The sequence below is a fragment of the Pongo abelii genome, chromosome 13 (assembly GCF_028885655.2).
Source record: "Pongo abelii isolate AG06213 chromosome 13, NHGRI_mPonAbe1-v2.0_pri, whole genome shotgun sequence".
NCBI classification, from domain to species: domain Eukaryota; kingdom Metazoa; phylum Chordata; class Mammalia; order Primates; family Hominidae; genus Pongo; species Pongo abelii.
The window spans coordinates 117,987,786-118,013,717 of NC_071998.2; the positions used below are offsets into that span (position 1 = coordinate 117,987,786).

The 25,932-nt window shown below is 56.6% G+C and overlaps 1 protein-coding gene across 4 annotated transcripts in view; it reads left to right on the forward strand.

Moving 5' to 3' along the window:
• Positions 1–25,456, forward strand: part of LMX1B (LIM homeobox transcription factor 1 beta) — an 83,868-nt gene extending 58,412 nt beyond the window's left edge. The window contains exons 3-8 of one of the 4 annotated variants that reach the window (XM_054520634.2): positions 17,965–18,197; positions 20,247–20,449; positions 20,647–20,724; positions 20,869–20,935; positions 23,014–23,178; positions 23,453–23,701. In XM_054520634.2, coding sequence (XP_054376609.1) covers positions 17,965–18,197; positions 20,247–20,449; positions 20,647–20,724; positions 20,869–20,935; positions 23,014–23,178; positions 23,453–23,610 — 904 coding nt within the window. In that variant the 3' untranslated portion in view covers positions 23,611–23,701. Of the gene's footprint in view, positions 1–17,964; positions 18,198–20,246; positions 20,450–20,646; positions 20,725–20,868; positions 20,936–23,013; positions 23,179–23,452 lie in introns of all 4 variants that reach the window. The other 3 variants (XM_054520635.2, XM_009244863.3, XM_002820217.4) reach the window with 3 other exon arrangements.
• The last annotated feature ends 476 nt before the right edge of the window (positions 25,457–25,932 follow it).

The window sequence follows — 25,932 nt, forward strand, 5'->3', positions numbered from 1 at the left end:
AGTTACAGTTATTAGAGGGACTGAATGAGAGCCAGTGTCTGGCAGCTCCCCCTGCTTTAGTTTTTCCCACGGAATAATGGAGATCAGGGGCCTCCCTCACAGGCTCTAGGTGAGGCAGGGTTTGTGCCCATGCGGGGCTCACACACTGTAGAGAGCTGTCCTTGGCGGGACCTGTGCAGCACATGTGAGAGTGATTAGAAGCTGCAGAGACTCCGTTTATTTTATTTTATTTTATTTTTTTTCCCAGAGAAACAATAGTTGCCCCTCTCCCGAGTCTGGAATGCTTTACACCCCGGGTCTGGGACCCCTCATTTAAATTGGCTGCGAAGGGACAGGCACTGTGAGCCTGGGAGGGGGTTGTTAGGGATGGAAAGCCGGGGCCCAGGAATTTACAATCCGTTACTTGAGGGATGTCCTGCCTCCCTCTCGCCCCATTCAGGCCTTCTCAGACCCAGCATGTGCCGTAAAGATGTCACATGGGGTGCGGGGGACTGAGGAACAGTCCAGGGCCTGTCCTTAGGGAGGGGGGCCTGTCCTTAGGGAGGGGGGCGCACACAGCCCAGGACAGAGTCCTGGCTGCACCATGTCCTGGCCAGCGGAGCCTGGCAGGAGCTTCCCTCCCAGAGGCACTGGTAAGCGGGAGCGTTGGCTTTTATCGCTTGCTGGCCCCAGTGATGCCAGAAGTGAGGCCAGGGACGTGCCCAGGCACATGGCACTGGCACAGGACTTGGTCAGAACGGTGCACCTCTCGCCGCCCACCTGTGGACTCCTCGCCCACACAAAGCAAGAGGCTCTTTTCGGCTTTTGCCCAACCACATGCTGACCTGTCTCTTACTGGGGGCTCTGGCACTTTGTAGCTGTAAAGCTTGGCACAAGGCTCAGTTTTCTCATCTGAGAAATGGGAAGACTCATTCTTCTTGCCTTCCAGGGTCAAGAGGAGATGAGAACTCCAGGAGCTCTGGCCAGAGCCTGGCTCATAGTAGGTATCCATGCTGGGGTCTGGGGGAGCCCCAGACACCACAGGGAGCCCCTCCCTAGGGAAAGGGCATTGAGGGGACCTGTCAGAGTGAATGGGGAGCCACCCACAGAGGGTAGGGAGGGCTCTGCGTGCTGCTGGCTGGACTTTCTGGGCGTCTGACACACCAGGCCCCACAAACAACTCTGCACCAGAGAGCTGGGCAGATCTGAGAGCCACACAGGAGGCCGATGGGGTCAAGCTCAGGGACCAGTGTAGAAAGAGGCTAACCCAGGGCTCCCTCAGGCAGGGGGAGAAGGTAGCTTTTGGCACCATCAGGGAGATGGAGATGGACAAGGGGAGACAGATTTGGGGCCAAACAATGAGGCCAGGGGGGTTTTGAGGGGATGGTTCCCCAGGCACCCAGCTTCACCGGGTCCCCAGGCTCTGAGACACTCCACCTCCGCTCTGGGCAGAGAGGGGGCATCGGAGGCATGGCTAGGGGCCAGCACTGTACTCCCTGGGCGCCTCACCTCCTCCCCGACTCCTGGAGACTCCCAGCCCTTGTCTGGGAGATGAGCATTTAGGAATTTGCTTGTGCAGGGGTGGTGGGAGGGGCAGGGATGGAGGGCGCATCCCCATGGGGAGATTGGATGGAAATGGCCTGCCAGTGTGTGTGTGAGTGTGCGCCTGTGGCGGCAGCAGAGTAAACAGCCGCTGCCCTGTCCTCTCTGTGGCCGTGGCCAGGTACACAGGCCTGTTTGGACAGCTGCCTTGTCTGTCCGTCTGTTTGGGAGATGGGGGCTGATAGATGGGGATGGGCAGACTGTTAACCCCTCGTTGCCTGCACTGCTATGTGCTTCCTGCCTCATCCATGGGGTACGAGGCAGCCAGAAGGTGGTCCTGGCTGTGCCCCCAGCTCCTCTCTAGGCGGGGCACCTCTAGTTCTGAGTCAGGGACAGAGTGAGGAGGGCTCCAGGGCATCAAGAGCTTGCTCCTCCCCCCACCAAGGGAGCCAAGGACAGAGAAGAAGGGGGTCTTCCCCAGTGGTGACTAGGGGCAGAATATGTCTCTGAGTGTCTGGAGCCCTCCTCACTCCAACACCGTGCCCTGCGGAAACTCCTCTTCCTTTATTAAAAAGTCACTGCCAGGCTTTCTCAGGGCTGCTCCTCTTTAGGAACGCCTGCTCCACTTTGGGTGTGGGGTGGAAGAGGTTGGGGGGGCGTTCAGGGACACCAACAACAGGCCCCTGCTGAGTGTGAACAAACAGAGATGGGGCCTGGGGCCACCTGTGGGGCAGCTGAGCTCCATCTGTCTCCTCTTGGGCATCAGAGAGCCTGGTGTGGGGAGATCTCTGACCCAAAGATGAACGGATGCTGTGCTGGCAGTCAGTGCAGTGAGCCGGGTGACTGCCTGCCTGGCATCTCCACGTGGTCCCCCATCTGCCACCCTGTGCTCCCATCTCAGGCAGGGCTCCCCCATCCACGTCCACCAGGCACCTGACAGGGCCAAGGGAGCCACCCCAGTTTTCCCATTCAACCCCAAAGCCCCTGTCCACTTCAGGAACTCCCTACATGGCTCTCTGGTAACCCACCCCCTCTCCCACTCCAGGACCCCAGCCAGGACCCGCTGTGCCTCTCACCTGCCAGGCACCAGCCTGGACCCTCTTAGTGAGTCTCCGCACAAATGATCTTTAAAAAATGTAAATCACTCAAGCCACTCCCTACTTAAAACCTTTCAATGACTTCCCGTGGCTCTTGAGATTAAGACAAAAATCCTTTAAATGGCCCAGAAGGCCATCAACAGGGCATGGGTGAAATAAATTAGGGTTTGCCCTGTAATAAAGGATCAGGCAGCTGTAAAATCAGGTGCTCTTGTCCCGACGTAGAGTCGTCTCCAATTATGGGGTGGGGTTGGCGGTTGTAGAGCATATTAGTGTTTGTATAAAAAAGAAAGTGGACAAAAATCCCAATCAGTCCTCATTACCAAAACAAAACAAAACCCCCCAAAATACACCCAAAACCAGGCTGGGGAGGGGAATGACAGATGCACTCGGCTTGGTGTATGTGGGCTTGTGTATGTGTGATACGTATCTGGAGGAGGGTCAAATGTAAGACCTGGATTGCCTCTAGGGAGGGGACTGATGGCTACGCATGGGGTAGAGGAGGATGCAGAGAACACCCTTTTGTATTTGAACATTTCAGTATTAAATTATGGAATGCATTCCCTCTTCAAAAACAAATTCAATTATTTTTAAGATAAAAAATGTTCAGTAGATAGTGTGTAAGACCCTGCACACTCAGGCAGGCTCCTGCACTCCCCAGCTTCCTCTTACTCCAGGCACCTGCCTCTCCCTTGCAACCCTCTGCACCTTTTATTTCTCATTGATTCTCCTTGTTTCTCAGGACCTTTGCACACAGTGTTTCTCTCCTACCTGGCCTCTCCGTCACCTCCCATCCTTGCCTGGCTGATCGTCCTCCTCTCCCCGTCTCAGCCCAAATCTCTGTCTTCCGAAAAGTGGCCTTCTCTGACTCGCTCCCCACCACAGTCCCCAGGATGGGCTGTCTCCCAGCGGCTTATTCGCTGCTATCCCCAGCACCCAGCACCGCACCTGGCACACAGTAAGCACCGCATCAGTATTTGGGGGAATGGATGAACTGGCAGGAAGAGGAGGATACCCTGGGAACTCCATGCCATGGGGCTTGGGAAGTGCCCACCTGGCCTTTGAAGGATGAGAAGCATTTTGCCAAACTCACAGTGGGACAGTATTCCAAGTAGAGCGCGGACAAGGTGCAAAGACCAGGCGGCTGGCTTTCTCTAGCAACCTGTCTGCCACCCTAGTTCTTCCATGACCAAACTGGGTATATTGAACAAGTTACCTCCCCTCTCTGAGCCTCAGTTTGCTCATCAGCAAAATGGGGGTGTTGGCAGAGACCTTTCAGACCTCTCGGAGTTGCCAGGGGTGGGGTCCGCAGATCCCATAGGGAGGGCTTGCGCACAGTTGGCGCTGGGTAAATGCTGGGAGAACTGCTGCGGGCGAGGGGAAAGGGTTAAAACTAGGCGCTTTTTAATTGTCAAATGACTGCGGGCGATTAGCACTGGCAGCTTCCTCAATAATCGCTCTTCTCTGTACCTGCTGGGAGCTTAATTAAAAAACAAAGAGGCTCAATTTAAAGGCCATTACTATGCTAATGCGGCCGGGCGGGCGGTGATTAAGCGGCTCAGGCAGGCAGCGGGCGGCTGGGGCGGGGCGTGGGGCGATCAGTTACCCACTAAATGGGCGGGCGGTGTACCCTGCCTGTCCCAAAGGCCGAGCCCCAACCTGCCTCGCCTGCCCTTTGCCCGTCCCCAGCCAGAGTGCAGGAGACCCAGGGATGTGGTCCCCTAGATTCTATTCTCCATCCCTAGGAGAAGGTCTCTATCTCTGGCAGGAAATGAGTGGCACCCACACTTTCATATACCTCCTTTTAATTCCCGCTCCTGCCCCCTTCTCTCTGGGCTCCCCTGGGCTCAGCATGGAGTCCTGCTCCTCTCTGGCACCCCCTTCTCAGGATATTCTCTCAGGCCTCTGTAGATGACTCAGCCAGGGGACTCATCTTGCCCACCCACTACTGCTGTGTCTCCACAAACAGGCCATTGGCTAGAAGCAGGTATCAGGCTCCCAAACCTTGGGTCATTTGCTTCCCAGTCCCCAACTACCTTCCCAACCTCCCAAACTCTAGGGAGAGTGTGGTGGTTACCAGCCCAGCTGACCTGGGGCCCCAGCTCTGCATTTCACCAGCTGGGTGACCTGTGTAAGGAGGAGACTCCTACCTCCAGTAGTGGTCACGAGGCGTCGGTGAGGCCCCTGAGTGTGAAGCTCTGAGCACAGGGCTGGGCTGGTTCCCGTGAGTGTAATGTCTAGTAGGAGCGTCTGCCAGCTTTATTCACAGCCTGGGTTCAAACACTCGAGCAGGAGCATAGGGCACGTACTCAAGGGCATTTCGGGGAGGAGGAAGCTTAGTCCAGATCTCAGGAGAGAGACTGGGTAGTAAGGCCCTCCATGACTGGGCTAACAAAGTTGGTGCTATCTCTGGCTGCATTAAGAGGAGCATAGGATGGGAAATAAGGGAGGAGATGGTTGGTCTGCCCTCTGGAGGGGAGAGCTACTGGACTACATGCCTCAAGGGCTTATATGGACAAACTCAGGCTCATTCAGAGGGTGACTAGAATGTGGAGAAACTGCTGGGCATGGTGGCTCACGCCTGTAATCCCAGCACTTTGGGAGGCCAAGGCAGGTAGATCACTTGAGGTCGGGAGTTTGAGACCAGCCTGGCCAACATGGTGAAACCCTATCTCTACTGAAAATACAAAAAATTAGCCGGGTGTGGTGGCCTGCGCCTGTAATCCCAGCTACTTGGGAGGCTGAGACAGGAGAATCGCTTGAATCCGGGAGGTAGAACTTGCAGTGAGCCAGGATCATGCCATTGCACCCCAGCCTGGGCTACAGAGCAAGACTTTGTCTCAAAAAAAAAAAAAAAAAAAAAGACTGCGGAGAAGCTGCCACAGGAGCCTAACCAAGAAAGGGAGATGTCACTGTCTTTGAGTCTCTGAAGGGCAAGAAGGAGCTCACTTAGTCTGTGGGGCCCTAGCTGAAGCTGGGCATTTGAACCCAACATATGACACCCCCCACATCTGTCTCGACCCCATGCTTTTTACCCTGAGCATGTTTTTATCACCTGCCTGGTAAAATTTGTAGTAATAAACTTTGGTAATTTTGTTAACATTGAAAACCATCCATCCTGATCCTGGGGAAAATTTAACTTGGTAAAATAATCCATACAAAATATAACTGACAACGGTGAGACGACCACAGTAAGATGTGTCACTGGCCACAAATTAACCAAAGAGTCCATCAGCAGGATCCAATACAGGCAAAAACCTGATGCTAGAGAAAAGCTTTATGGAAAATTTTTCATGAAAAATAATTATCTCAATGAAAATAATTTTAGGGAAATAATGGGGAAAGTAGAAAATTATTTGACTGTCCTAGAAAGAAAACTGATTTAAAAAATTGCTTTAATGGAGTTTGTTCCAGAAAACACTTGCTCAAAGAAAGTTTATTAGTGTTGTTATTACAGCCCTAATTAAAATGCTATGGTCTATGTACAGCAGTCCAAAATCCCTAAAGTCATAATGGTGGGGTCAAAATATCAGCTGGGTCAGCCACTTGGACACTCTAGTGGTACCCTGGAGATCTGACACTCCGCTCGCATGGAATACCTGCTTTCCCATTCTACCAGGAGCCCCCGAAGACTGTGACCCTGCTGATTCCCCATCACCTAGCACAGAGCTTAGTCATGGTGGCTGCTTGCTAGTGCCTACAGAATAGACAAATCATATAGTGAAAGTTTCAGCCCTTTCAGGAGGAACTGAGTCACTACATGGGGTTTGGCACAGAACAAGTAGCTAAGTATTTGTTGGACGGATGGAGGTATGGATGTTTGTATGGGTAGATGGTGGAGAGGGTGGATGTAGCTAAGTATTTGTGAGCCAGATGGAGGCATGGATGTTTGTATGGGTAGCTGGTTGAGAGGGTGGATGGATGGAGGATGGGTAATATATGGGTGGTGGATGGATGGGTAAGTGGAAGGATAGATGCATGCACACGTGGATGTTTGTATGGGTGGATAGATGGTTGAAGGGGTGGGTGGATGGGGGACAGGTGGATAGATGGGTAGGCAGATGGGCAGATGAGTGGATGTATGGGTGGATGGATGCATGGATGGATGGGTGGATAAATGGATGATTTTATGAGAACAAGAGAGGTATGACCTATCCTCCTTAGCCCAACATGCAAGGTGTCCAGCCTGACCTTTCCTTCTCGCCCACACTCCAGCCTGACCCACTATCTTCCTAACCCTGAAAATGGCCTCCATTTCCTTCATGCCATTGCTGTTTTTCAACTTCTCCCTCCCAGAATGGGCTCTCTGCTTTTCCACCTCTACGCAGAGCCTGACTCTGGCCTCAGACACACACATTGCCATCCCCCAGCCCCAACACTTCCCCCATTGGAATCCTCTGAACTCTTCGAAGGCTCCAGAAAATCCTTCCTGCCCCACCACTCTGCCCTCCACCTGGCTGAGTTTGAGTGTCTTCAGACTGCCATGAAGCCCCCACCCCTTACTGGGCACCTGGCTCTGGGCCTAGCCTATTCTGGCCATGCAGGGCCCCTGAGAGAAATCCAAAGGCCTCTGCCTCCCGTGGCCCGGGGTTTCTCACCTTCCACGTGCGTTGTCAGCCCTCTGGACTGTGGGCGCCATCATCCCCCCCATAACCCTGGTGCCCCCAGCCCAGGCCAGAGGCCCAGCAACTCCGTGCTGATGAAGCAAGTGCAGAGTTGTTTTGGGAGGTGGCCAGGGCAGATGAGGTTAAAGCAGGAAAGGGCTTCAAGAACAGGGAGGCCCAGGAAGCCAAGCACAGAGACTGGGAGGATGAGCAGCAGCTGGGAGGCCCAGTGTGCCAGGCTCAAACCCCAGCTCAAACACTAAGCAGCTGTGTACCCTCTCCAAGCAGCACCTTCCTCTCTAGCAAAGAGAGTGATGATGCCTACCTCGCAGGGGTCTTATAGAGGAGGAGCCCATGGACAAATAAAGCCCAGAGCCTGCTATGTGGGAAACAGTCAATACATCTTAGTAAGCAATAATAACGATAATAATGAATGTTGGATTTGGCAACCAGGAGCTGGCGACCTCAGTGAGAATGGGGGAAGGTACCTGGGACTAGCTCAAACGCTTTGATGAGCAGGTGGGAGTCAGACCAGGAGAGGGCCTGACTCATAGTAGGTGCCAGGTAAACGTTAGATGAATGGGTGAATCACCAAATCATCAAAGGTATTGAATTCACTAGTGAAGGGGCAGAAAGAAGGGGGAAGAGGGTGAACTCAAAGGTCATGAAGTAGTACAGGTAAAGCCCTTCGCACAGCGCCTGGTGCATCATAGCTCACAGCCTCCCTGATGCCCGGTTGGTCCAGGACTTCCTGCGGCTCTTCTAGCCTGGACTAGAGTCCCAAGTTCAGCCAGAAACGATGCAGGGAAGGATGGTCAGAGGGATGTGATGCTCCACCTCCTACCTGCACCTGACCTGTCTCGCCAATGGCAGGAGGGCTCCTACCTGTCACCAGGTAAGGTCTGGTCCCCACAGGAGCCTCAATATCCCCACCACCCATCGGAAGTCAGATCCCCAAAGGTGGGAAACCAGTTGTCAGATGCCAAGCCACATGGACACGGCTGTCCACCCTGTAGCAGTGTGTCTCTGTTAAGTGTATCTGTGTGATTATATCTCTGGGTGTGTCTCCATCCTGGCAGCCCCCACATAGCATCTCCAGTCTGTGCCTCTCCCTGAACTCCAACCTCACACAAGCAGCTGCCCCTGGACCTATCTGTCCACATGGCTGCCTAGAAGGCAGCTCAGACCTAACACATCCAGGGCTGCCCTCCCCGTTCTTCCCCTGCCTCCCCACAGATGCCATGTCCTCTAGTGGCAACTCCGTCATTCCAGATGCTCAGCTAGGAGATCTGGGACTCATCCCCGATGCCGTCCTTTCTCTCGTGTCCTCTCAGGCCCCTGTCTGCCTTCACAAGGCTTCTCCTGCCCTCCTGGCTCTGAGCCGACACCTTCACTGTGCTAACTTCCCAAAGCCACTCCCTGCTTCTCCCTCTAACCCGGTTCCCCCCTACAGGTGCCTAAGGAATCTGGTTAAAATGCCAATCAGAGGCGGACACAGTGGCTCACGCCTGTAATCCCAACACTTTGGGAGGCTGAGGTGGGTGGATCATTTGAGGTTAGGAGTTCGTGACCAGCCTGGCCAACATAGTGAAACCCCGTCTGTACTGAAAATACAAAAATTAGCCGAGTGTGGTGGCAGGTGCCTGTAATCCTACTTGGGAGGCTGAGGCAGGAGAATTGCTTGAACCCGGGAGGCAGAGGTTGCAGTGAGCCAAGATGACGCCACTGCACTCCAGCCTGGGCGACAGAGCGAGACGCCGTCTCAAAAAAAAAATAAATAATAAATAAATTAATTAATTAAATAAAATAAAATGCCAATCAGATCACGGCCCCCCCCCACCCTTCCCAGGGTCCCTATCTCATGTGTTATGTCCCCTTTGCCCCCCAGCTCTACCTGCACCTTGTCCCCATCACTCATCTGCTCCAGCCACGCCCCAGATACTTGCAGATACTTGGTCCCCAGGGCCTTTTTTTTTTTTTTCTTTTTTTTTTTTTTGATAGAGATGGGCTTTGGCCATTTTGCCGAGGCTGGTCTCAAACACCTGGGCTCAAGCAATCTACAAGCCTTGGCCTTCCAAAGTGCTGGGATTACAGGGGTCAGCCACAGAGCCCAGCCTCCCCAGGACCTTTGCACTGACTGCTCCCTCTGCAAGGAGCCACTTCCCCCGATATTGTAGATAACCATCCCCCAGGTGTCTGCTGGAATGTGTGTCTCATTCTTGCCTCTGACTGTCCCTTCTAAAGCTGCAGCCCCATCTTGCTTCCCTGTCTTCACTCTTCTTTGCCTTGTAGTCACCATTCGTCATACTCTGTATGAAATGGATTTATCTACATGTTAAAATAGATGAGTTTTACTGTCCTTCTGCCTGTGAGAATGTCCTCCACCGGTAAGAAGGAACTGGGGGTGGGGGCATTGGGAGGGGTTCTCTCTCTTCTCACTGCTTAGCCCTGCCTCCAGACAGCGCGGCCCGCACATAGTAGACGCTAAAGAAATATTTGTGGGGCCATGTGCGGTGGCTCACGCCTGTAATCCCAATGCTTTGAGAGCCCGAGGTGGGGGGATCACGAGGTCAGGAGATCGAGACCAGCCTGGCCAACATGGTGAAACCCCGTCTCTACTAAAAATACAAATATTAGCTGGGCGCGGTGGCGCCTGCCTGTAGTCCCAGCTACTCGGGAGGGTGAGGTAGGTGAATCGCTTGAACCCGGGAGGCGGAGGTTGCAATGAGCCGAGATCGCGCCACTGCACTCCAGCCTGGGTGACAGAGCGGCACTCTGTCTCAAAAAAAAAAAAAAAAAGAAAAGAAAAGAAATATTTGTGGAATCGCCAAATGTGCATGTGGGCCTCCCTGGCCAGGCTGGCCTGGGATGGCTCCCCGGGCTCCCGGCTGTGCCCGTCCCTCCCTGTCCCTGGCCCGTGACCTCCAGCCCCGGCTGGGGGCTCCCGACAGCGCCCCCGGCGCGGATCAAAGGGCCGAGGGGCCGGCGGCCCCGCACAGCTGCGTCTGCGCCCGGGCCGCAGGAAGCGCAGGGGCAGCCCTCGCTGCAGGCCCGGCCCCGACGCGGCGAGGAGACCTGGGGAGGCCGGGAGGCTGGGAGAGGCCCCGCGAGGCCCGCAGAGCGCGCCCGTCTCGCCGCGCATTCCAGCCGCTTGATTGACGCGCGTACCGGGGCCCCCGCCCGCGGCTCCTGCCGCCGCCCGCCCAGCCCGCGGACGCCGCATCAAAGCAGATGTTTGCAGCTGGTTTGAGTTGGATCCCCATCAACAGGCCCTTTTTTGTCTCAAAATAAAAAACAGCTCCGCCCGGAATGATAAGGACGCGGCAGGCACGTGGGGGAGATGTCAGCGAGTCCGGCAGGGAGGAGGCCGGGCGGCTCCCTCTCTAAGTGACAGGCTGACTCTAGCAGCAGCAGCCGTGACCCCCAGAGTGTCTAGGGTCCTGTCGCCTAGCTCCTGTGAACTGCAGCTCATCCTTCAGCCGGCATCATCAGAGCCCACACCCGCCCACAATCCTAACCTCAGCCACCACACTGAGCGCTTACTGTCCGACATGCTCTACAGCCTGCCATCCTAGGCACCTCGCCACCAGCCTAGGAAGGAGGTGTGACACAGGGAGGTCGATACATTATGATGATTACCCATAAGGTGGGAATTGGGATCACCATCTTTCAAATGGGAAAACCAGTTCAGAGAGCTTGTCCCAAGTCAGGCAGCTAGGAAGTGGCAGAGCCCGGATTCAAATCCATTCCTTCTGCTCCAGAACCAGGTTCTTAGGTATTGTGTTATGTCACCTTTTCCAGGAAGTCCCCAGATAGACTCTTGGTGCTCTCTGTGCCTCTCTGCTTGCCCAGCATGCCCCAGTACCCCATCCAAGCATCTGTCCTACGGGATGAGATTCTAACCCCATGCCCCAAGTCCATGAGCCCAGCCCAGAGTCAGCCTCCATGGGTGTTTGCTGGGTGAATGTGAGAGGGTGTAGCCGGTGGGAACAGAAGGGCTGCAGTTGCAGGGGCCAAACCTCGTGGTCCCCATGGAGGGAGGAGGGTATTTCCAGCAGTGGTTGCTACAGGGGCCGTGGGCTTGGGCATGGAGAGGCCCTGAAGGAAACCAGCCTAGAATCTGCCTGGTCCCCAGTGCGGGGCATACCTATAGAGGGACAGACAGACAGACAGGGAGAGCACAGACCCAACAGTGCAATCACGGGGCTTCAGACAAAAGTGGGAGTTGGGGAAGAGAAAGTTCCAGAGACTTAGACTGGGGAGGAGAAGACAGCACACACCTATTGAGATCCCTCCTGTGCCAGACGCTGGGCCATGCCTTCCCACACGGGTTAAAATCACCGGATTCTCAATTACCCAGGGAGGGACAGGTCAAACCCCCATTTGACAGAACAGGAATCTGAGGCTTGGAGAAGGGATGTGAATCACCCGAGGCTGTGCAGCTGGTGATGGAGGTGTGGGAGCCACACCTGAAGATGGAGTGGGGGCTGACAGAGCTCTTGAGTGAGCAGGGGAAGGAAGGGACACAGGACAGAGGATCTGATTGGCTCCCCTTGAGTCAGATGTCCAGGCCTGGTCCAATCACTTCCGGTCACAAGAGTCACTTAGTACAAACATGGTACCCCCTGGGGTCTTTCCCTTGGTACAGGGGATGAGGGTGCTTTTGGGGTGGGGGACTCCCAGCCCTGCAGGAGGCATGCATGGAACTCCACTGATACAAATTTAACAAACTGGACCCAAGTTGTGTCGTTGTGAAGCGGCTGGGGGCGGGAGGGCAAGTTCACTTACCTTGATACCTGGTGGCAGTTTCAGACCCCTAGGAGCAGAATACCTGGTGTTTTCTTGTGCTACCTGGCTGCCCATTTCGTTTCACACAAGGTTGTTCATTCATTTGACAAACACTAACCACCTCCTCCCTGCCAGTAAATTAGACCCAGTGTCTGATTTCTGGGTTGGTAGGGACCTCAGACGCACAAATAACTGGAGAGTGGCTGGGATTCTGGGTGTCAGAGAAGGCTTCACAGAGGAGGTGACACTTGAATTGGGTCTTCAGGGATGAAGAGGAGTTTAGCAAGAAGCAAAGGAAGGAGGCAGAGAAGCCAGGCCTTGGAAGCAGATGGAATTTTAAGCACTAAGGAGGCAAGAAGGGACTTGCTATGTTCAGGGAGTAGCGAGAAGCCTGGCCACAAGAGCTGGGTGTCACGGGGTGGGTGGGGCCTTGAGTGCCACAGCGAGGTCTTTGGGCTTATCCTGACATTTTGGAGTACTCTTGGATGTTCAGAAATGAAGAGGGTTTGTAATCTAACTTGATGAGGAGGCAAGACCAAACTTTGGGTGTCTCTCTCCTAACCTTCTGCTTTCTCTCTGAAGTGGGAGGTGGCAGTGTCCTGGACAAAGGCTGGGAGTTGCCCTAAGCTGTGGCAGAGGGGCTGGACAGGGTTGCCTTGAGGAGTGGAAGAGGCCTACTGAGAGTAGAGAGACCTGAGTGGAGTGTGAAGTGTGAATTGTTCTGAGAACCCAAGGAAGAGCCACATAAACTGTAAAGGGCAGTGACGGGGTGTAGGAATGGCACCCTCAGAGGGGGGTCGGAGATCTTGACTCAGCAAGGGTGGTAAGCAGGAAGTCCTGGAGAGTTGATAACAGTGATCATGATCACCGTTTATTGAGCCCAGCCCTGTAAGGCAGCCTCTGTCATCATCCCCATTGGACAGATGGGGACAGAGGCTCAAGAGAAGGGACTTGTGCAAGATTCCAGTGCTAGGAAGTGATAGAGCTGGGATTCCAAGCCCAGTGCATGCTGTCTGGACCCTAAGATCTGGGCATGAAGACCTGCTTGGAGAAGCTGGAGTGCTCCCAGGACATTAGGAAGCCAATGTTATTGGACGTGAAAGAATCAGCCATACCCTGTGTGTCTCTGCAGCTGCCAGTGATTTAAGTCGAGACCATCCTGGCTGACACGGTGAAACCCCGTCTCTACTAAAAAATGCAAAAAATTAGCCGGGTGTGGTGGCGGGCGCCTGTAGTCCCAGCTACTCGGGAGGCTGAGGCAGGAGAACAGCGTGAACCTGGGAGGCGGAGCTTGTAGTAAGCCGAGATCGTACCACTGCACTCCAGCCTGGGCGACAGAGAGAGACTCCATCTCAAAAAAAAAAAAAAAGAAAGAAAGAAATTAATCAGATTAGTAATCCATGTTCAAATGCTCCTGAAAAAATTGGCTTTCAGAGTTCTGTTTATTAGCCTTATGAGTTTAATAAATTGAGCATTAAACAAATAAACCCATAAAAACTCAGAGGATATGGAGATATCTTCTCACAGCCTGGGACTCTTCAAAGGAGGGACATCCCTGAAAATGGAATTTCTTACTCCATAATATCAGATGATCCCATGGTGGAGAAAAATGTGTTTGGAAGTGGGGGAGGTGTGTATGGCCGCCCCCCCACCTTCTGGAGGCCGGGCTGATGCTGAGTAATAAGAACTTGAGGTGAATCGGGCCCCAAGTCTCAGGAACAGACAGACACAGGCACGGTACCCGGGGCCCAGGGTAAGGGCAGCTTATGAGCAAAGGCACACGGAGATGCACAGAGCAGGGAGGGAGTATCTGGAGTATCTGGTGATGCTGCTGTGTGACCTTAAGAGTGACCTGGCCTCTGCACCTTTCTGTGCTCGTCTGTAAAATGGGAATGGAAACAGCATCTTCCTTTGAGGGTTCTGTGAGGATTGAATGAGGTGATGCAGGTAGCTGATAACTGAGCATTATTAGTCCTCAATAATGTTCTGAGACTGATAACGGAGCCAGGAGTGCTCTGTCCAGATCAGGCCAAACAAGCTAGAAGGGCTGGCCGGAACCCGGGGTGGTGGTGAGAAGGAGGCACAGCGGGGCCCTGTAAACCCAGTCAGCGTCAGGGAGGCTGCCCGCAGGAATCATGGAGACTCTAGCAAGGGTGAGCAACAAAGGCATTTTGGGCACACACCGAACAAAAGAAATGTGGGGTACCTGGAGTAACTTCTTCATGCCAGCGTGGTGCCGAGGGCTTTAAATGCATCCAGCCCCTGCCAACAACCCCATGGTCAGGGATGATCATTCCCATTTTTTTTTATTTTTTATATATTTTTTGAGACTGAGTCTCTCTCTGTCACCCAGGCTGGAATGCAGTGGTGCAGTCTCGGCTCACCGAGACTCACCTCACCGAGTTGCGGCTCACCGCAACCTCCGCCTCCCAGGTTCAAGCGATTCTCTTGCCTCAACCTCCGGAGTAGCTAGGATTACAGGTGTGTGCCACCATACCCCGCTAATTTTTTGTATTTTTAGTAGAGACGGGGTTTCACCATGTTGGCCAGGCTGGTTTTGAACTCCTAACCTGAAGTGGTCTGCCCGCCTCGGCCTCCCAAAATGCTGGGATTACAGGCGTGAGCTACCACGCCGGCGTGATCATTCCCATTTTATAGATGAAGAATTTGAGGCTCAGAGAGGTCAAATTCCTTGCCTAAAGCCGCACAGCGAGGAAGTTATGGAGGTCGTGCCCGCCACACCTGCTGCTTTACACTGACAACTCGCTACATCTTCATGCTGAGATGCAGGCAGTGTTGTCCAACCCATTGTACAGATAAGTGAGCTGAGGCTCGAGAAGACAAATTACTTGCCCAGTCACCAGCTAGCAAGTGGTGGGACAAGGCATGGAACTCAAGTCCATGTGATTCCAATGCCACCTGTCTGTGGCTGGGCCTGCTTCTCAGTGGCTGGCTCCATAGTCCTCCGTGGTGGGAGGCACGAAGAGAGGGGGAATGGGGGCTCACAGAGAAGAGGGGACCCCGCTGGTATCTCCAACCCCTCCCACACACGCCATTAGTCGCTCTCACCCCAGCACAGTAGACAAAGGCAGCCCCATAATTGGGAGTGAGTATTTCATGCATCCCCCCCGATGTTTTATTGGGTGGAGAGATGCTTGGAGACCAAACGGATGGCGCATTCTGTTTATAAAGTATGCGCAGTTTGTTTTATTTCCCGAGTTTTTGCAATCTAGATAACAGATGATGCCCTGAGTGGCTGGCGCTGCCTCTGTAATGGCGGCACCGAGCCTTTGGAGAAGTATTAATAATAGATTGTGTTGATGAGTTTGGAGAAAGTAGCAATCGACCCCCTGCTGCCAAGGCATTAGCGCGGCTGTTCTGAACACAGCCAGCACTGTGGCTTTGACTGCAAATGCAGGTCACCAGCCCTGCTGCCTCCTCCCCAGCCTAAGAAGATTTCCTCTCCGGGAGTCACCGAAGGTGTGCTGACCCTGGCCTGGGACCCTGGGACCCTGGCCCTCCCATGCTAGCAGCAACATGGCCAGTGTCTGTCCACTCAGAGGCTACAGAGGTCAGGCTGCAGACCTTAGTGTGGCCACTAGGTCAGGTGGAGTGTGGGGAGGGGACAGAGGGGCAGTGGGGGTTGGGGGAGGACCACCCTCCATGTCAGAGCACCGGGTTCTACAAACCCAGGCTCCTTCCTCAGCCCCTCGGTAGAGCTGGACAGCCGGCCAGATGCCTAGGGCCTCTGCCTAAAGCTGTCACTGACAGTTGGGTAGGTTGTGCCCTGAACAAGGGGATTCAGCCAGAGGGCCAAATTACAGCCAAAATCCAGCCCACATTCCCCTTACAGAGCCATGCCCTGCAGGCTGGTGGGGTCCAGCATGCCCGCAGCAGAGCCTGGCCTCAGCCTCAGCTCACCCCAGGCCTTTACTCACCTACTCTGTAAACACTCACGGAGGCCCCCTTGAGGATCAGATGAGGCCAGGTCCTGTCTCATGGAACCCTGGTGGAGATGGTAGAGTTGGGCACCAACAGGGACGTGCATTGTCATTCTGCTGTGATACCCATGTACTGAGTTACATGCTCAGCATCCTCGAATCCTGACAACAGCCTTCAGGAAGGACTTGACATCTCCATTTTTACAGGAGTAAACTGAGGCTGGGGGAAGCTCAGGGGAGCATAGAGGAGACCACCTCCCCAAGACTGGGGCATCAGAGAAGGCTTCCCAGAGGAGGTGGCATTGGAGTTGGGCATTGCAGGATGAGTAGGAGCCTGCCGGGTAGAATAGAGGTGGGTGGCAGGGGTTGCTGGGGGTGCCCCCTGCTGAGTGCTCTGGCCAGCGCCCAGGCAGCATGCAGAGCTCAAAGCGAACCTGCCCACTTCGCCCCACCAGCTCGCCGTGGGCAGTTCTGATGGCAGCTCCAGGAAGGGAGGCAGGCGAGTGCCTCCCATTTATGGCCATTTCTGTTCCAGAACCGATTAGTAGAGAATTGCAGCAGTAATCTGTGCCCGTGATGGCGGGCCATAAAGAGGGATGGGATGTGCACAGCGCTCCCAAGGTGGTGCCCGCAGACATGGCCCGGGGACGCCGGGAATGAAAAATGGTTTTAATTCCCTCCCAGCAGCAATAATTTGATTCTTCATAAATTTTTCCATCAAAGTGTTGTTGAGCTGAGTTCCCACAGAGCAGGACACGTGACAGGGTGGAGGAGTGTCGGGAGGAGCGGTCAGCAGACACAGCAGAGGAGGGGCCGTGCTGCCCAGCCCTCCTGCTAGTGCTGGCCAGGGCCCGGAGACTCCCCCACCCCCACCACCCGCCCTCGTTTGTCCGCAGAGATGATGCGAGATGGGAGATGGAATCACGTTGTCATGTGGAAGCTGGATTAGGCCCAGCCTGGGAGTTGCCTCCAGCATTTATTACCCATGCGACCCTGAGCAAGCAACTCTGCCTCTTAGCACCTCAATTTCCTCATCTCTAAAATGGGGTTAATGTTTGTTCTCTTCTTACAGGGTTGTTGCAAGGATTAAATGCATCTCTGCACATAAGATGCTTAGAGCAGGGCTGGTACTCTATACGTGCTCAGTGAATATCTGTTCATGATGGAGATGCGTAAGCTGAGATGGAGGGATGGGAAGGTGTTAGCCAAGCCAAAGGACAGAGAAAGATGTATGGAAAGGTTGCCATGATAGTGCTCTGGAGAAACTGCAGGCTGTTCTTTGGGGCTGCAGCCTGGGGAAGCAGAGGATAGAGAGGGAAGAGGCGGGATCATGAAGGGCCTTGAGTGCCAGCCTCAGGAGCTCGGATGGTCTCCTAAGGGCACTAGGGAGCCATGGAAGAGTCTAGAGCAGGGAAGCAGCTTGACCCGATTTGTATTTTAGAAAGATCCCCCTGGCTCCTGTGTGTGTGTGACGGCTCCTGTGTGGGCTGGGGTTTGAAGGATTGAAGGGGCCAGGAGCCCAGAGAGTGGACCAGGCAGTTGCTGGGGCAGGAGAGGAGGGGCCCAGGCTGGGCAGTGGGTTGGGCGGGGCTGGGAATTGCTTGGATGTGTTGGTGAGGGAGGATCAGAGGAGAGGCAGACCAGGGAGCTGAGGGAGAAAGGATCCTTTCCAGACAGGGGCTGACCTGGCCCCCAGAGAAAGTTTGAGTGGACCCTGCACACTGCCCTCTAGTGGCCACCATGTCTATGAGCTGGAAGGGCCCTGAGCTGCCACGCCCGGGACAGGTGACTCTAGGCAGGATGCCAGCGCCCACCCCAGGGCCACTGGGGGCCTGTAGGCAGAAGAATAGGGCTGCAGGGCCCTTCTGCTGTCTGGCCCGGTGCCCAAGGAGGGCCTCTCCCTCCCACCTGGGCCTGAGGGCCAGGGTGGCAAGAGGGAGAGGCCCTCGGCGGGAGTGGCCTCTGGGAGGGACTTCTGAGCACAGCCAACACGCCCACTTTGTGCACCCGCAGGCTCTTCGCGGCCAAGTGCAGTGGCTGCATGGAGAAGATCGCCCCCACTGAGTTCGTGATGCGGGCGCTGGAGTGCGTGTACCACCTGGGCTGCTTCTGCTGCTGCGTGTGTGAGCGGCAGCTACGCAAGGGCGACGAGTTCGTGCTCAAGGAGGGCCAGCTGCTGTGCAAGGGTGACTACGAGAAGGAGAAGGACCTGCTCAGCTCCGTGAGCCCCGACGAGTCCGACTCTGGTGAGGCCTGGCCTGAGCTGGGGGCAGGCCTCAGGGACGGGGGTTGCTGGGGTGTCCTGGAGGGGAGTCCCAGCTGGAGAAGCCACCTCCTGCTTCCAGGCCCCGAGCTGCACACAGATGATACATGCATATCCAGTTGCACACGTGCACTGACGTGTCCACCTGTGTGCACATGACACGAACATGCATCCCCCCAGGCACACTACCCCTGAGACCGACGCATCCATACATATAAACATATGTGTGATTACATGTGTACACACAGGCACATAAAATGCATGCAGGAATACCCCTACCCTGAGTATGGATACATGTACACGTATGTGGAGATATGTATTCACATACCCGGGAATGCAAAAGCCACACCCAGGTACACACACACAAGTGTACACACTTAAGCATACATACACATACACACATGACACAGCACACTTGTGCACTAAACACCGATCCACATGGCTGCACATGTTTGTCCACATGCTCACATGTACTGTGGATTGTGCTTGTGTGCACACACACACACCTCTTGTTCTCTGACCCACCCCCCTTACCCTCTCTGCCTTGATGGCCCCCTGCCAACCTGCAGCCCAGCTCCACAGGGGTCTTCACCAGCACCCGGTCCACAGGCTGGGGATGCCTGAGAGGCAGGGATCTGATGTGCCCTCCCCTTCTCAGCCCCCTGGAGCCTTCAGCAGTGAGAAGCAAACAGCCTCGAGCCAGCCTCTGTTTCCCAGCTGAGGGGAGGGGGCTGGGCCCTCTGTGCTGGAGGGAAAGACCCCATTTCCCAGGGAGAAGGACCCTCCCTACTCTGCTCTAGCCCCCAAAAGGACGAGGCCAATTGGAAGCCCTCCTGGCGGACAGGGCAAGCCCAGCCAGGAGTGAGCTTTAAGGAGGGAAAGCCCAGGAGGTGGCTTTGGTCCTTGTTCTTCCTGGGAACAGTGGGGAAGGACTGGAGCAGGAGGCATGGAGAGGAGGTGTCCCGGTCTGCCAGGCCCCATGGGTAACCTGGAGCCCTCCGGCAACAGGATCTGCCACATGGGAAGAGTTTTCCATGGCCAGGGCCTGCGTGGAGGCAGTGAGCCCGCCACCATCTGTCCCTACCCATCCCTGGGCAGGGCACCGCTGCAGCCAGCTCCATGGCTGCCAGCTGCCTGGACTCCTGAGGAAGAGCAGAGGCTAGCAAGCCCCAGCAGAGGGGGTCTCAGTGGGAGGAGATCACCCGCCTCACACTCCAAGAACAGGACTGAAGAAAGGAGACCAGCCCGGGGGGCAGCGGGAGGCCCTGTGGTGGCTGGAGAGGCTTGGTCATCCATCTGGGGCTGCTGGCATTTCTGAGACCCAAACCTGGGGTGGGGAAGTGCCGTGTGTGCATGATGGGTGTGGCCGTAGCACTGGGTGAATGCACATGCTTCCGCACGCTGTGTGTGTCTGTCCAGATGCACGCATGCGTGTACGTTCCTGCCGGTGAGCATGGGCCCATGTGTGTGAATACGCCTGTCGGTTGCATGTGCGAGGGCCTTTGTGGGCTCATGTGTATGTGGCAGCAGGTGAGTGTGCATCTTACGAGTGTGTGCGTGCATATGCTGTGGTCAGAAGCACTCTTGTGTGAATATCTGCGGCGTGTGTCTTTGCTTGCACACTTTCGTGTATGTCCACACAGCCATGTGCACAACCGTGTGTGCACCTGTGTGCCTGTTCCCCAAGTGGGCCTGCCTTCCTGAATGTATGTGCAGCCACATGTACATGTGTGCACGCCTGTGCTGTGGTTGTCCGAAGCGCACCTGTGTGAGTTCCTGTGCAGGTGTACCTGTGGCCCAGGATGAGGAAGTGAGGCGTGTGTGCTGGGGAAGGGACTCGCAGGGTACAGCAGGCAGGAGATGAGGGCCCAGATGAGGCGGGGCCCGTGGGCCAGGGGAGGGAAGGAGACCTTATCCTGGGGTACTGGGGAGCCACGGCAGGTGTCAACAGAGGGGACAGGCTCCTGTCGGGCAGCAGGTTGCCTAAGGGGACAAGGCTGAGGCCCAGGCTGCCCCCGCCGCTTCCTCACAGGCCGGGTTGTGTCCCCCACAGTGAAGAGCGAGGATGAAGATGGGGACATGAAGCCGGCCAAGGGCCAGGGCAGCCAGAGCAAGGGCAGCGGGGATGACGGGAAGGACCCGCGGAGGCCCAAGCGACCCCGGACCATCCTCACCACGCAGCAGCGAAGAGCCTTCAAGGCCTCCTTCGAGGTCTCGTCCAAGCCTTGCCGAAAGGTGAGGGGCAGCCGGGGGGCGGGGCTGAGGCTGATGCCCGCACACCCACTGCCTTTCTGGAGACCACCCCCTGCTCCTGGGGGTAGGGACATCCCTCCATCCTCCATCTCTCCGCACATCCCATCACACCCCTAAACCCACCATCTCCCAGTTGCTGCCCCTGGAGGGCCTGACCTGTTCCACTCTCTCTGGGCCAGGTCCGAGAGACACTGGCAGCTGAGACGGGCCTCAGTGTGCGCGTGGTCCAGGTCTGGTTTCAGAACCAAAGAGCAAAGGTAAGAGGCCACCCCCCACCCCCACTGGCCCCGGGTAGGGTGGGACTAGAGGGAGCAGCCAGAAGACTATGGTCCAGGGGGTGTGGGGCTGGCTGTGCCTGGGGGCAAGGGGCAGCACCGGCCTGAACTGCGCTCTCCCTGCAGATGAAGAAGCTGGCGCGGCGGCACCAGCAGCAGCAGGAGCAGCAGAACTCCCAGCGGCTGGGCCAGGGTGAGCCGGGGCTGGGGCCGGGTCTGGGCCAGGGTGAGCCGGGGCCGGGGCTGGGCCAGGGTGAGCCAGGGCCAGGGCCGGGCCAGGATGAGCCGAGACCGGGGCCGGGGCCAGGGCCGGGGCATGGCCTGGGCCAGGGTGAGCTGGGGCAGGGGCGGGGGCTGGGACCGGGGCTGCACCTGTCCCAGGGCTAGGGACAAAGGGGCCTGGGATGTTTCTTTTAACAAAACTTCTGAAAAGCCTTCCACCAAGGCCATCAGATCCCGGGGAACTTCTGCTTTAAAACCACTGAGACATAGAGAAGCCATGGGGACTAGGGGACCCAGGGAGGAGAGACGGCAGAGTGGTGGCCTGGAGGATTGGCAGAATTTCTGCAATCAAAACAGCAACAGTCTACTCACACTGCGTGCAGACACGGGTCTCAGCCTTCAGCACACCCCATCTCACCCTGTCCTCATAAGTCACTGCAAGGAAGGGTATTGCCATGTCCCATTTCACAGATGAGGAACTGAGGCACTGCCTGGGATCCCTCAGCCAGTAAGGCGCAAAGCTGGACCTCAGCCCCAAGCCTGGAGCTCAAGCCTGTACCTTTAACAGGATGACACTACCCCACTGCTGGAATTCTGCAGACAGAGCTTGTCAGGGCGTGAAGGTCCTGCGGAGTCAGGAGGGACTAGTTTCAGGGGCATGAGTCAGGCCCCCTCATCACTGGGCTTTACCAAAAATCGTGTTTCCACATCAGAATCTCGAGCCAGGGCTGGTCTCCTGGGCCTTCAAGGCCATGAGGGAAGAGCAGGGAGTTCCCTGGGACTGCTGAAGCAGGGGGGGGACAGAGCTGCCTGCACCCTGGTGAGAGGGAGGCTTCTGGGCAGGTGCCAGGGCACCAATGGGCAGGTATCAGGGCACTGGGGGCCAGGCCAGTGTCCCAGGCTGGACTCGGCTTCTAAGGACACAGCCTTAGCGCCTGCTGCTTTCTCGCTTCTCTCTCTGCCCCTCCTGGGGCTGCAGTCACTGCCTCTGGTCTCCCAGCCAGGTCCTGGGCTGTGTCTCACCCCTCAGTGTTCCCAGCTACTTCCTGGAGACAGCCTCCCTGAGAAGGTCCCACAGTCCCCCCAGCTCATCCCAACCCATGCCGTATCCTCCATCCTGCCTCCCTCTACCCCACCCCCACACACACATGGCATGCCCTGCTCCTCCCCACCCTTCTCTACAAATGGCACCACTGTCCGCCCTGTCCGAGCCAGGAATCAGGAGTCACCTCTGACCTCCCCCATCCCACGCTGCTGATCCACTGAGGTGCCAAGTTGGGGAGTGAAGTCTTCTCATGTCTCTCCAACCCTCCTAGGAGCTGTCTCTCCCACAGCCACCTTGACAGAGACCCCACCCTTCCTCTGGCTTCCTCACCCACTGGCCCCAGCCTTGGTCTCCTCCTCCAGCTTTTCTCACCCTCATCTACCAAACCCTCCCACGGCTCCCAGCGGCCTCGGGGACCCCCACCCAGCTCGGCGCCCCAGGGCTCCCCATGACCTGTGGTCCCTCTCAGCTGGTCTCCCCCACACCGACCTCTCTCTCTGGCTCTTGGCCCCGCGTGCTGCACCCTCACTTACCCGGCAGTCTGTCTCCTCCATGCCTTGACCGCCCCTCAGCCTGGCTTGCCTCCCCTGCTCTGGCCTGTCGAGCCCCTGCTGGTTGTTTAAGTCACATCGGGGTGGGGGCCCTTTCCTCCAGGAAGTCTTCCCGGGGCCTTTTTGGCCTGGGTTTGGGACCTTGGCGCTCCCAGATGCAGGGCAGAATCACTATTGCCTGTGTGGGGTCTGCCTCCTCCCTGGATCTCCTGGAGGGGCGGGTGGTGAGAGGAAAGAAGATGGGGAGGGGAGGACTCTGGCTGTTGGTAAGCTGAGTCTGGAGGAGGAGCTGGAGTGTGCACCTGGGGAAGGGGCTGGGGAGTCAGTGTCTGGACAGCTTCAGCCAGAGTGGGGTGCCTGGGGAGTCCCAAGGAGGTCGGAAGGGGAGGCTGCTGGGGTGTAGCTGGGAGGGCGTGGGCCAGGCCAGTGGGTGAAGGCTCACTGTGCCCCCAGAGGTCCTGTCCAGCCGCATGGAGGGCATGATGGCCTCCTACACGCCACTGGCCCCACCGCAGCAGCAGATCGTGGCCATGGAACAGAGCCCCTATGGCAGCAGCGACCCCTTCCAGCAGGGCCTCACGCCGCCCCAAATGCCAGGTGACCACATGAACCCCTATGGTAAGCCGCCCTACCCCCACCCACCTGCCCCAGCACAGCCCCTGCTCCCTGCCAGGCCAGGCAGGCCTGGGGCCAGGACAGCCACCTGCTACCCTAGGGTTCAGGCAGCATGGCCAGCACAGCCCTCCTGCCTCCTGCTGACAGGAAGCGCCCCGGCCCTTCTTGGCCGGCACTAGCCAGCAGGCCACCCTGTCTCTCCATAGCCTACAGGGCAAACAGGGCCCCCAGGAGCCCCAGCCTGTACCCCGGTCCTGACACCCCTTCTGCTCCCCAGGGAATGACTCCATCTTCCACGACATCGACAGCGATACCTCCTTAACCAGCCTCAGCGACTGCTTCCTCGGCTCCTCAGACGTGGGCTCCCTGCAGGCCCGCGTGGGGAACCCCATCGACCGGCTCTACTCCATGCAGAGTTCCTACTTCGCCTCCTGAGAGCCAGCCGGGCGCACGGACGCTTGGGCAGGGGTCTGGGGGGGACCGCCAGCCTCTGCGGCCAGCCTGGCCACCCCCGCCCTGCTCTCCGCACAGCTCTCCGCACAGACTACAGACAGCCATACGGTGCCCTCCCCTCGGCCGGCTGGGCCTGACCACTGTGCCCGTTGGGTACAGCCAGACCGGTAGATGGGCACAGCCTGGACAGGGGCTGTGTCCTGCCCACAGAGACCTTGTCATCCCCAGGGACCCAGAGCTCTCGGACGGCCACTCGCCTCCCAGCCCCACCTCGGCCTCCATCGCCTCTTCCCCATCTCTTTTTTGGGAAGCTTAAATTCTCTCTATTTTTTTAAATGTCCTCTCTGTGTCCATGGCCCTCCCCGCAAGCCCCAGGACAATGGTGTCATGAGGCAGTGACCTGAGAAGCGTGTGTACCTGTGCCCCAGCGAGGGCAGGGGTGGCCCCTGGGGGCAGGCCCACTGCCTGGAACCACACCCCCCTCAGCCTGAGTCTGGAGCAGCAGTGGGGAGGGGCCTGAGGGGGAGGCACTGTCAGGAGGCGGGCTCGGAGCCTGACCCTGGGCAGGCGCAGAGGGACAGAGAGGCACGTGCAGACACATGCACACTCGCAGACAAACCCACGCAAACACACACACAGCTGTGTGGGGACACCAGAAGGGACAGGGATGCTCAGTGGGTCTGTCCTGCCTTGTCAGAAAGGGAAAAGGAGGCCAGGCAGGGGACCCCCCCACTTCTTAAGAGCAATTGGAGAGGGAGGAAGGGGAGAGGAAGAGGCGAGCTTGAAGCATTGGACCCAGTTGTATCCCAGCCTGGGCCCAGATGCGGGCTGCCTGGGCAGGGAGGGCAGCCCTAGGCCCCACCAACTCTAGAGGCAGATGGAGCCCCCAGAACCAGGTAGCATTGGGCCAGACGGCAGAGCCTCCACGTGGTCAGGGACTTCAGAAGCACCTGCTGGGCACCCCATCTGCAATGTGGTCCTCTCCCCAGCCACCTCTGCCTCCCCTCACATACCTCCGGTGACAAGGAGCTCACTAGGTCAGCGAGCCCAAGGCAGCTGTGCCGTCCTGCATCCCAGAGCCAGGCTTCCCCAGCTCTCCCTCTTAACACTGTCCCCCAGCAGGCCTCCAGCTGTCCCTCTAAAAGTGTGGGGCAGGTATCACTTCACCTTCCCACTGATGTCAGCTGGCCAGAAGTGAGCAGGCATATCACCTCTCCTGCTGTGGCACCCTGCCTCTGTTAATGTGGCCGAAAGACAGTGATTTGGCCGAATGACCTTAGAGATTCACCCTGCCCTGCTGTAACTAAATCCCCGGGCCCCACACACAAGTGACAGCTAAGCCACATCTCTTCTCTGTGTATATGCAGGATGGGGGCACTTACTGTTTTGTTTTGTTTTTTGAGACGGAGTTTTGCTCTTGTTGCCCAGGCTGGAGTGCAATGGCATGATCTCGGCTCACCGCAACCTCCATCTCCCAGGTTCAAGCGATTCTCCTGCCTCAGCCTCCCTAGTAGCTGAGATTACAGGCATGTGCCACCACACCCAGCTAGTTTTGTATTTTTAGTAGCAACGGGGTTTCTCCATGTTGGTCAGGCTGGTCTTGAACCCCCGACCTCAGGTGATCTGCCCGCCTTGGCCTCCCAAAGTGCTGGGATTACAGGCATGAACCACCACGCCCAGCCTGCACTTACTGTTTAGACTGAGTGAGGGACCGTGACCTCTTTCCTCTTCCATTCCTTCTTACTCGATTCATTCCAGCCTGTGGAATTTCTCTGCACCCTGATTCAGTGGCCACTGCTCTACTCTCTCCCAGCACATCTGCCCAGTGAGGAGTGTCTTACCTTGGTGTCTTACCTGAGGTGTGTGGACCAGGGTGGCCTCTCCCTGTTTGACATTGGCCCATTCATCCATCCTCTTTGGGGGACACATTCCAATTGCATTTCCTGCCCCCTTCCCCCAGGGCAATTGCAGAAGATTGTGTCCGGCGCCCTGCTGGAAGCCAGGTGCACTAGATCCATCCCCAGCCCCAGTCTGCTCAACTCTATCCCTGTCAGAGCAAGGAGGCTGGGCTGCTGGGGCCTGACTGGTGAGCCCATCCTGTCCCCTGGTGATCACTGTGTCCCCTTGTTCTGGTGCTCACAACCCTGCCTTTAACTCTGAAGTCAAGCCCTAGGCCACCACCCTAAAGTCTGCCTGGTCCAACCTTTGAGCAAGTAAGGATGATGAATGTCCCTTTTCCACCTTTGGGGCCCTCTGCCTGGATCTCTGGAATCCTCTAAGTTCAACCTGTTCTGTGGTTTTGCT